The sequence below is a fragment of the Mustela lutreola genome, chromosome 8 (genome assembly GCF_030435805.1).
Source record: "Mustela lutreola isolate mMusLut2 chromosome 8, mMusLut2.pri, whole genome shotgun sequence".
Classification (NCBI taxonomy): domain Eukaryota; kingdom Metazoa; phylum Chordata; class Mammalia; order Carnivora; family Mustelidae; genus Mustela; species Mustela lutreola.
This window is the reverse complement of record NC_081297.1, coordinates 18,349,602-18,361,848: the sequence shown is the minus strand read 5'-3', so window position 1 is coordinate 18,361,848 and position 12,247 is coordinate 18,349,602. Positions and strand designations below refer to the sequence as shown.

The following is a 12,247-nucleotide window of genomic DNA, read 5'->3' as shown; positions in this document are numbered from 1 at the left end:
TTAGAACAGAAATATACTAGTTAATAACAGTATATTAATTTCCTTGGTTTACAACTGCATCACTGCAATCTCTCCTCCTCCTTTTAAAGACACACTCTTAGGAGGACACCGTGAAGTACCTACCCTACTCCACTATGACCTTATCTTAACTAATGACATCCGCAATGACCCTGTTCCCCAATAAGGCCACATTCTAAGAGTTAGGACTTCTAGCTTATAGCTTGGGAGGGACATAATTTAACCTATAACAAATAGCCACCCACGATTTTTATATTTGTAGGAAGCATTTGTTGAAGAATGGATAGAGAAACCTAAGCTGTTAGTAGGGTTTTTCCACCTTTAATACTATTTTACATTTGTGATGTTTTGATTTTAAGTGTCATGATTTAGCAGTTTGGGGGCTTTTCATGACTTTTCGCTCCGTTTTCTCCATTGCTGACTGCAGCTAGCCCTGTCCCCACCACTCACATACACAAAATTATAGACAAACTACAGAGCAACTCATCTAGACTCTAATGACCCCTTGATATTATAACATCTTAAATAAAGGTCATGTGTCTGAACTAAACCTGATAAAAATCTGTGTGCACAGGGCCTACCAACAGCACTATGTGCATGTATACGTTTCATAAACATTCCATATCAATAAAGATAATAAGGAATTGATGCCATCATTTCATTTTGTCAAATACAATTGTGTGTGAAAAGAATTTGATTATGCACAGATTTTATTATAATGCTATTTGTAATAAAAGAAATTTGCTGGATAATAAACAATAGATACTGCAGAAGTCATAGATCGCATCTTCCTGTTATCGACAATGTCTGCAGAGTTAAAATGAATATTTAGGTGTTGCTGGTTGAGGGTTTGCTTATATTTTGGGGGAATTATTTTGGAAGGGAATCTGGAATAAAAGATGGGAAACTTAGAATGTCCTTCGTTAGAAGATAGAGTTTTCCATTCTTGAGATTGACTGTATTTTGCTTTCAAAGTTACTTACTTGATCATTTGTATTTCATGGCAGGATTTTCAGTGTCGAGCTACAGTTCAAGAACTAAATGCAGTCCCCCCTATATTAGATCTCTTGAAGTCAGAATATCCAATTATTCAATTGTTGGCTCTCAAAACCTTAGGTGTTATCACAAATGATAAGGAGTCACGGGTGATGCTAAGGGACAATCAAGGAATGGACCACCTTATTAAAATCCTAGAAACTAAGGTATTTGTAACTTTCATTCAACTCTCTACAAGGAAATGTATCTCTTCTAAATGTTTTTGTAAAATATGAACTGTAGAATTTTTAAAAATTAAATTTTAATATATTTAAGCATAGTACTAAGAACAATGGACTAATTTGCTTATTGCTGCATTGTTTATCAGCATGGTTAAATCAGATTAATGATAAAGGCCATTATAAGATAATTTTTTTAGTCTTCTGGTTTAGAAATTTAAGATTTAAAAATTTTTTTTTAGGACCTTCTTTATGATTTCCTGAAGTACCTAGAATTAGTCTTTTAAGCTTTATCAGCCATAATTTTCTCTAAGGTAAAGTAAGAAGAGTTGTTTACTCCTCATTGTGGAGAGTAATCTGCTTTACTCAGTCTATTGACTTAAATATTATTTTCATCTAAAGAAATACTTTCACAGAAACATCTAGAATAACGTTTGGCCAAATATTTGGATACCAGGGCCTACCCAAGTTAATAATCATCATAAGTCCATCCCTTATAAATCTGGCACCCATACCCATCTCCTTAAATCATACTCAATCTCCAGGTGAAGGCAATAACAGAGTCCTACTTCTGCCTGGCATGATGTAACTATCCTGTGTACAACCAAAACATACTAATCCTTTCTTCAGAACAGGATGCAATGATGTTTACTCTTCTCCTTGATATTCTATAACATAAATACTGTGATGTAAAACTAGTGCTAATTTTTTAAAGTTAGTACATCTTATGTTACCTAAGGGGATAAGAGAGGGGGAGAAAAACAAAGATATTTCATACATACACACTGATTTATAACAAAATAAGGAAGAAATACTCATGGCAGTTACAACCCTTTTGTCTATAGGTAGCCACATGGTGGTAGTTAGTATTTTTAACAACTTTCTTCCAATACACATTCCATGATCCCTTTGCTCTCAGCAAGCACTTTAGCTGGGTGCGGTTCTTTACCTGGTCGGGTGATCCATGTCTTCATTCCTGAGGGTCTGGGCCATTAGTAGTCCTTCCTGGATTGCATAGTTACAGTTTTCCATTGACCTTAATCACCACGCGTGGTAATACTAAGAGACACCACCCTGAGGACTTCCTATATTCCAGATACACCTTCTTACCTCTATTGTGGAGTAACAGTCCAACATCCCCTTGGTAATTGGGATCAGTCACCCCAGCAGCACTTTGCCTGCGTTAGAGGCATGGGGAGGCCAAAGTGGCTGGGTGGCAGTTTTTAACTTCCAATTCAGTGGAATCACTGTTGTGTCTTTTGGTGGAAGCATTCTCCTCTTTGGAACTAAGACCTCTGGGCCAGCAGAGCCTAAGGTCTGGGAGACAGGAAGCAAAAATGTTGCTCATGGGTCCCTGGGGGTAATCATGACTGATGCCACACCCATTTCCACCCCTTGATTCCTGGACCCACCATCACTGGCTATGGGAGAAGGGCACCTTATATCGGACGCTGATTCAGAACATAACCTCATGAAGAAACTTGCCCAGCCCCTGCAAAGTACTGCCACTTTGCTGACATTGTAACTAAGTCTTCAGAAGGCCATTCTGTCAAGCCAGCTGCTTCCGGATGGTGGGGATCATGGTAAGACTGGGAATTCCATGGGCATCCTTCCTGTGTTCCTCTCACTCTAAGGATTCCCACTTTAAATGTCTTGCTGTTCAGGGAAGGCTGCAGTTTTCCACAGTGATGGGGATTCGGGAGATTTGTCAGGCAAGAAGGCCACAAACTTATACTTCCTCTGCTAGTAGGAGATTTTAAGGAATATGCTTTCCTTCAGCTTCTGTCTGTTTTTTCAAAGAATATTATCTTCAGGGGAGTCTGGCTGGCTCAGTGGGTTAAGCCTCTGCCTTCGGCTCAGGTCATGATCTCAGGGTCCTGGGATCGAGTCCAGCATCGGGCTCTCTGCTCAGCAGGGAGCCTGCTTCCTCCTCTCTCTCTCTGCCTGCCTCTCTGCTTACTTGTGATCTCTCTCTGTCAAATAAATGAATAAAACTTTAAAAAGAAAAAAGAATATTATTTTCAGATTTTAAAGGTGTTGTTGGTAGGAGATTGTATGAGCAGCTTCATTTGGCTGCCATTACTGGAAATGTCCAGTAATTATCTTCTTTTCTCTGGGGGAGGGAAAACGAGAAGAGATTGGCAAACTGTGAGGGAGAGCGATGTTATGATCGCAAACAAAACTGTTTCCTTGGGCATCTGTCAGAACAAAGTTAACGGCATTATGTTTTGACTGACCTTTGGCCTAACAGTAAAATTTAGGAAGTATCCATCTCTTTTAGTACAATTTTCTAAAATTATGTTTGCTTTTATTATTAGGAATTGAATGACCTTCATATAGAAGCACTTTCCGTGATCGCAAATTGCCTTGAAGATATGGATACTTTGGTGCTGATTCAGCAGACGGGGGGTCTTAAGAAGCTCCTGTCATTTGCAGAAAACTCTACAATTCCTGACATTCAGAAGAACGCAGCAAAAGCAATAACTAAAGCAGCTTATGATCGTATGTCTCATTTTATATAAACTAAGCACACATATTTCCTCTTTTATTCTTGATTTAGATTAGAATTAACAAGCACTAGAGTATTTGTCTGCTTTTATTTTTTTTAATTTTATTGTCTTTTATATTTTTTCAGTGTTCCAAAATTCATTGTTTATGCACCACACCCAGTGCTCCATGCAATATGTGCCCTCCTTAATAACCACCACCAGGCTCACCCCACCTTCCACCCCCTCCCCTACAAAACCCTTATTTTGTTTCTCAGAGTCCACAGTCTCTCATGGTTTGTCTCCCCCAACTCACTTCTCCTCTCCTTCTTCCAAAGTCCTCCATATTATTCCTTATGCTCCACAAGTAAGTGAAACCATCTGATAATTGACCCTCTCTGCTTGACTTATTTCATTCAGCATAATCTCCTCCAGTCCCATTCATGTTGCTACAAAAGTTGGGTATTCATCTTTTCTGATGGAGGCATAATATTCCATAGTGTATATGGACCACATCTTCCTTATCCATTCATCTGTTGAAGGGCATCTTGGTTCTTTCCACAGTTTAGTGACTGTGGTCATTGCTGCTATGAACATTGGGGTACAGGTGGCCCTTCTTTTCACTATATCTGTATCTTTGGGGTAAATACCCAGTAGTGCAATTGCAGGGTCATAGGGAAGCTCTATATTTAATTTCTTAAGAAATCCCCACACTGTTTTCCAAAGTGGCTGCATCAACTTGCATTCCCAGCAACAGTGTAAGAGGGTTCCCCTTTCTCCACATTCTCTCCACTTGTTGTATACTGTCTTATTAATTTTGGCCATTCTAACTGGTGAAGGTGGTATCTCAATGTGGTTTTGATTTGAATTTCCCTGATGGCTAATGATGATGAACATTTTTTCATGTGTCTGTTAGCCATTGGTATGTCTTCTTTGGAGAAGTGTCTGTTCATGTCTTCTGCCATTTTTTGACATGATTATCTGTTTTGTGTGTATTGAGTTTGAGGAGTTCTTTATAGATCTTGGATATCAGCGCTTTGTTTGTAGTGTCTTTTGTGAATATCTTCTCCCATTCAGTGGGTTGCCTCTTTTTTTTGTTGACTGTTTCCTTTGCTGTGCCGAAGTTTTTGATCTTGATGAAGTCCCTAAAGTTCATTTTCGTTTTTGTTTCCTTTGCCTCTGGAGACATGTCTTGAAAGAAGTTGCTGTGGCCAATGTCAAAGAGGTTACTGCCTATGTATTCCTCTAGGGTTTTGATAGATTCCCGCCTCATGTTGAGGTCTTTTATCCATTTTGAGTTTATCTTTGTGTACAGTGTAAGAGAATGGTCAAGTTTTATTCCTCTTCACATAGCTGTCCAATTTTCCCAGCACCATTTATTTAAAAGACTGTCTTTTTTCCACTGTATATTTTTCCCTGCTTTGTCCAAGATTATTTGACCATAGTGTTGAGAGTCCATTATCTGGGCTCTCTACTCTGTTTCACCAGGCTATGTGTCTGTTTTTGTGCTGATACCATGCTGTCTTGGTGATTACAGCTTTGTAGTAAAGCTTGAAATCAGGCAACGTGATGCCCCCAGTTTTGTTTTTCTTTTTCAACATTTCCTTAGCAATTTGGGGGTCTCTTCTGGTTCCATATAAATTTTAGAGTTGTTTGTTTAAGCTCTTTGAAAATTGCCGGTGGAATTTTGATTGGGATGGCATTGAAAGTATAGACGGCTCTAGGCAGTATAGACATTTTAACAATGTTTATTCTTCCATTCCATGAGCATGGAATGCTCTTCCATCTTTTTGTGTCTTCTTCTAAATGGTCATTTGAGAATAGGTGCCATATTTACTATCTGGCAGCAAAATTCATCCTAATGCCAATGAGTAAAACGAGAGATTGCTTTGTCAGGGATATAATAAACTCTTTGATTTAATTATGAGTCTTTTTTTTTTATTAGGTAATTCATGCCTAAATTGTTTTTAAGTTTTTATTTCTCTTGATTCTGAAACTCTACAGAATCTATGCATTGTTTGTGATCCTGAAAACATTGTTTCAGTATATTGACATTTGGAATGGTATCTATATAGTAATTTCAATGTCAGCTGGAGACAAGCAGTGCCATGTGATATAGCTGGGAAAAATAATATGCTCATACTATATACATAATACAATTTTCATTTCAGTGGCAAGCTATGTTGACATAAATCTGTAAAATATGAGGGATAAATTATATCACAAGTACTGAAGATGAAATTATAGTTTTAATTTATGTATATTTGGAGTCTTTTATTTAATAAAAGAAGTGATTTTATTTTCCCCCTTCCACATCACTCCTCTTATAAACGATGACAGCTCTGACTAGTTTAAGTGATTTATATTCTAAACCTATATACTCACATCTGTATATTTGTCTATGTGTATATTATGGGAAACATTTCCTTCTCAATCCATACTGATTTCTTGAAGGCAGAATTTTATTGCAGTAAGACGGGTTTCACCATCCAGTGCATAGTTAACATAGAGGGGACTTGGCACATCTAGACAGGCTGTGAAATTAAAGTTTTAATACTGGCATAAGTTGCTTGATTCAGTATTCTGTCAAATAGAGTTTAGAACTTATCAATCCTGATCAGTTCTGTTTTCCAACTTTCTCAGCTATTTGAGACCAAGAGCCATGGACAATATCAGACCTAAAATTTTTACAATTTGTCTTATTTCAAGATGGTTGCAGCCCCTCTTGGGATAGTGAGTTTCATGAATTTATTACTCATCATGTGATGTAGCATTGGGAAGAGCACTGGATGGAGAGTCCCTGGTGGTCCAGTTGTTCTGCTAGTCCCACTACTGGCACTGCAATGACCTAGGTTGTGACTATGAGGGAATCACAGCCTCTCTGGACCTCTTTATTAATGATTTATTGAGCCCCCACTCTGTGTCAATAAACCCAGAACAGGCAAGGAAACAGGTGATCACACTGTAGTGTTAAATGGGCTTGATGATGGAAGAAGATCAGATCTTCCTGACATATGTGATTTATAAGCAGGACCTAAAGTAAATAATAGAAATTGGCTGGGCAAAGAGGGTCATGGTGAGATGGGGAAGGATCACCAGTGCTCTAAAGGGAAAGAGCAGTGTATACAGGCCAGAGGAGAGACTGAGCATGGTAAATTCCAGAACTGAAAGTTTTCAGAATGCCTAGTGAATAGAATACAGCAGAAAACTAAAAGTGGAGGCTGTAGAAAAAGAAGCCAGATGCTAATGGGTGATAGAGGCCAAGTTAATGACTTCGGACCTTATTTTGCTAGCAACAAAGAGCCACTGAAGTGGCTTAGAGAGCTGAGGGACCATTACAGATAGTCACTTTTTAAAGAAAGCACCCTCTTGCTGCAAGGTGGAGGAGAGGTGAGAAGTGTGCAGGACCAGACCCAAAAAAGACCAGGAAGGGGATTGCTGTGGTAATCGAGGTAGAAGATGAGAGTATCCTGAAACAGACATTTGCAAGGAGGACCACCAGCACATGCTTGGCACATTGGGAGGGTCCATAAGTGTTTGTTGATTGACTACCTGGGTGGGAGGAGGAAGAAAGCAATGTCAAGAATAAGACCAGGTTTCTGGCTGGGATGGCTAGAAGCAGAATGGTGCCATTCACAGAAATGATTTTTTGATGAAAAGAAAGGAAATGAATTCTATTCTTCTTTTAAAAATGGTTGTAAGAGGGGTGCCTGGCTGGCTCCAGTTAGTGGAGCATTGCAACTCTTGATCCCAGGATCATGAGTTTGAGCCCCATGTTGGGTGTAGAGATTATAAAGAAATAAACTTTAAAATAATAAATAAATAAATAGGCAAAATACACATAATATTAAGTTTATTGTCTTAATATTAAGTTTATTATAAATAAAGTTGATTATAAATAAACTTAATATTATAAATAAACTTCTTATTATAAATAAACGTAATATGAAGTTTATTGTCTTAACCAGTTTCAAGCTCAGTGGCATGAAGTCCATTCACATTTTTGTGCTGCCATCACCTACATTCGTCTCCAGAACTCTCTTACATCTTGCCAAAGAGACAGCCTGTATCTATGGAACAGCTGGAACAGCGAACTCCCCACTTCTTCCTTCATGCAGTCCCTGATAACCACCATCCTTGCTGTCTCTATGATTTTGACTATTTTAAGTGCTTATGTAAGTGGAACCATACAATATTTGTCCTTCTGTGATTGGCTTATTTCACTTTGCACGACTTATCCTCAGGTTCATCCATATTCTAGCATACATCAGAATTTCCTTCCTTTTTTAAGCCTGACTAGTGTTCCATTGGATGTATATATCACCTTTTGTTGATCTATTTGTCTATTTTTTTTAAATGTTTTTTATTATTTATTTATTTGACAGAGAGATAGAGAGCACAAGTAGGCAGAGGGGCAAGCAGAGGGAGAGGGAGAAGCAGGCGCTCTGCTGAACAGGGAGTCCGATGCAGAACTCAGTCCCAGGACCCTGGGATCATGACCCGAGCTGAAGGCAGACGCTTAACTGACTGAGCCACCCAGGCACCCAATCTATTGTCTGTTAATGGACACTTGGGTTGCTTCCACTTTTTGGCTACTGTGCATAATGCTGTTATGAACATGCATACACAAATAGCTTTTCAAGTCCCTGTTTTTGGTTCTTTGGGATATACTCATGATTGGAATTGTTGGATCATATGGTAATTCTGCATTAAATCTGCTGAGGAGCTGACGTGCTCTTTTCTATAGCAACTGCACCATTTCACATTCCCATCAACAGGACACAAGAGTTCTAATTTCTCTACATTCTCACCAATACTTGCTATGTTATTTATTTATTTATTGAGTCAGTTAGTTAGCTAGTTAGTAGCCATGCTAATGCCTATGAGGTGGTATTTCATTGTGTTCTGGTTTGTATTTCTCTAATGATTGTGGTGTTGAGTGTTTTTTCCATGTGCTTATTGGCCATTTGTTTTTTTGGAAAAAATACCTGTTTAAATCCTTTGTCCATTTTTTTAACCAGGTTGTGTTTTTTGTTTTGTTTTGTTTTATTTTTTTGTTGTTGTTGTGTTGTTTTATTGAGTTGTAGGAGTGCTTTTTATATTCTGGGTAGTAACTCCTTATCAGATGGATGATGTATGAATATTCTCTCCCATTCCGTGGGTTGCCTTTTCACTCTGCTGGTTGTGTCCTTTAATGCACAGTTTCTAATTCTGATGTAATCCAATTTATTTTTTGTTTCTTGTACTTTTTGGTGTTATAGCCAAAAAATCATTAAGACATCTGATGTCAGGAAAATTTTCCCCTGCATTCTTCTTAGAATTTTATTGTTTTATCTCTAATGTTTAGGTCTTTGATCCATTTTGAGTGGTTTTTATATACGGGTATAAGGTAAGGATCCAACTTTACTCTTTTGTGATTAGAAATCCAGTTCCCTAGCACCATTTGTTGAAATCCATTCTTTATTTGTAATACAAGGAAACTTAACAGAGAGTCTTTAAATCCCATCTGGCACTTTATGTTTTATGAATCTACTTCCTTATGTTAGTTCTAAAATGACTATATTCCAGTTCCAAATTGTGTCTCCTCACTCTTTATTTTAGAATCAAATGACTAAATCTGTATTTATTACATCAATGTCATTTGTGATTTTTTCATGTTCCCTTTAGCCACCATTTTTCCAGACTGAAGAATCTATATTTTACTTAGTCTTTCCCTATATATCATGTCTGTAGGCTATCCTGTAATCATCCTCTTACTTTTTCTGGACTTTCTCTTGTTCACCATGTCTCTCTCAAGTGAGGTGATATGTATTATAAACAACATTTTAAAAATATGCACCATCATTTTATGTAATATAAAGATTTGGTTATCTTATGATTATTTTCAGTTTCAGTTTTATGAAGCAAGTATTTTAATCAGCCTTTTGACCATGTCAGCAAACTGAGCCAACACTTTGAGGGAAAGCCCTACAGTGAACCCCAGATCCCCATTTTGAACCCAGAATTCAAAGGCTTCCATTTTAAAGTCTAACATTTTTTTAATTTGTAGTTAAAAAATGTAAATTTTGCTTTGGAAATAATATTGCATTTTCACTAAGGTCTAGGAAATAATCAGTGGATACAGGTCTTCTATGAAATCTTGAAAAGATACGCTCTTTTCTTACTACCTAATATTTATTCTATGCATGCTATACGCAAGGAATTATTCTAGAAGATAAAGGTAAATAATGAATAAAATAAGTGGACAAATATTTGTTGAATAGAAAAAAGATGTATTTCCGGTGGAATGTAGAGTTTGATATTTACCTTTTAGTTCAACTTTATAAATTACATTGTACAGTTTTTGTCCTCTTTATTTTTATCTATTCTTTGATATCACAGAAGAAGAGTGGTATGTTAGAAGTTTCTCACTATGTTATTTCTGTTTATTTTCTCTTGTAATTTTATTTTAACTGACTTTGCTTTATTTAGAGTTATTTTATATCCACTATTGATTTTTTTTTTAATCTCACTTAACTGATTTTTAGCTTTAAATTCTAATTTGATATTAAGATTGCCACTTTATCACCCAAATATGGTCTTGGCAAAAAACAGTTCTGGTTTAAATAAAGAGACAAATGAAGGGACCCCTTTCCAAAGTATAATTAGGGTTAAGGGAACAAACAACGGATGGTGATGTCCCCACAGATTAGCAATATCTTATCTCCATCTCTTAACCTTAAGCATGTGACTTCTGTTCCTACCATTCTGCCAAAACAGTCCTTGTAGAATTTGACATTGACTTCCCAACTCCTAAATCTTACAGAAGTTTCATTTAGCTGATTATTCTCTTCTACTGTTTGTTTCTTTACATCCTTATGCTGTTTACATGGCCAGATCAACAATAACCACCTCCTCTTCCCTGCTTCCATTCTATTCTGTGCTTTTTTTTTTTTCAAACCCTACCTATATTTCTTGTCTACTCCTTTTTATAACTGTTGCCTGCCTTGACTTCTCTCTGCCAGACCTAGCCTGATCTAGCATGCTGTCTTTTATATTAATTAGTAACAATGATAAACTCTAAAAACTTAACAAAGATTAACAAAGTTACCCCCTAGTATTTCTGTATTGAAGATAAATAATTGTGAAGTTTCAAAATAATTTTCCACAGTTAGAAAATCCTAGAAGAGAGCACAGGCAGTAATTTCTCTGACATCAGCCGTAGCAACATTTTTCTAGATATGTCTCCTGAGGCAAGGGAAACAAAAGCAAAAATAAACTATTGGGACTACATCAAAATAGAAAGCTTCTGCACAGCGAAGGAAACCATCAGCAAGACTAAAAGACAGCCTACCAAATGAGAGGAGCTATTTGCACAGTTAGAAAACTCCATTCATAAGCAGGTTTTAACAAATACTGCTCTTTATCCTGTTGTTAAGAATAATGTAACCATCAGTATTCTTTTATAACTTTTTTTTTTTTTTTTTACTTTCCATCATCATCAAACATGTTTTTGGGTTAGGTAATGCATTGTCATCGCATGTCAAAAACACAGTTGAAATACACAAACACATTAACACACAACCTTGAAGTTTTGTTTGTTGAATGCTTTTTAACACGGGTCCCCACCATAGAAAGCCCAGCTCAGTATGCCTTTGACCTGGCACCAGGAGGGGGAAGGTGTTAATTACCACGTTGCCATGAGGTTTATGAACTGGCATTAACATCTCAGCAGGCGCAAAGGTGGCACAACAGCAGCTTCCTAGAATGGGTGAAGAAAGCATCATCACGTGAAATTTATTTCCAGTTACAAAACCTCATGCTTTTTATTTTAGTGATACTGCACAAATGTTATTTTTAAAGCACGTTACTCTATTAGTCACGTAATTACCTTCCCATCTTTATTATCTGTGTAATTAAAGCATAAATACTTTACTTCTTGGCGTAGCAGTTCAATGACGGTGCTTGGTTAATACATTAATTCATCTTTTAAATCTATTATAGCCACACTGCAGTCAGCACTTTTGAGGTTTGGTGAACACAGCTGGATTTCGAGAACACTCCCAGCAGGGCTGAGAAACTAATTGCCCGCAGTATTTAGACTATTTTGAAAAATCTTTCCAATAATTGCATATATACTGTTTTTTGAATGCAACAACAGCATACTCCAAAGTTAGTCTTTACAAATTAATTTGTTTGGCTGATTTCCCTGGTAGAAATTTACTCTCAGACTGTTCTGTTTAGTAAAGTTGATTTAGAGCTTTAAATTCAGGGAAGTCTTAATAATAAATCTAAATAATTTAGGTCAGAGACTCTAGAAAACTTTCAAATCTTGTTTATTCAGGGATTACTAATCAGGACTACATATATGTGAGTGCTGTGAAGTGTGTAAACCTGGTGATTCACAGACCTGTACCCCTGGGGATAAAAATATATGTTTATAAAAAATAAAAAATTTAAAAAAAAACATTGCAGAAGCCACATAGTTGAGATTTAACTATTAATCACAACATTTTTATAAATCAGTTCTGACCTGATTGAATTCTAATT

The 12,247-nt window shown here is 36.8% G+C and overlaps 1 protein-coding gene across 5 annotated transcripts in view; it reads left to right on the top strand.

The window, feature by feature from the left end:
* Positions 1-12,247, top strand: part of ARMC3 (armadillo repeat containing 3) — a 91,384-nt gene that overhangs the window by 29,837 nt on the left and 49,300 nt on the right. For 4 of the 5 annotated variants that reach the window (XM_059183937.1, XM_059183938.1, XM_059183936.1 and 1 more), the window contains exons 7-8: positions 1,026-1,220; positions 3,551-3,734. In XM_059183937.1, the coding sequence (XP_059039920.1) occupies positions 1,026-1,220; positions 3,551-3,734 (379 nt within the window). Of the gene's footprint in view, positions 1-1,025; positions 1,221-1,578; positions 2,816-3,550; positions 3,735-12,247 lie in introns of those variants that run through there. The other variant, XM_059183940.1, reaches the window with a different exon arrangement.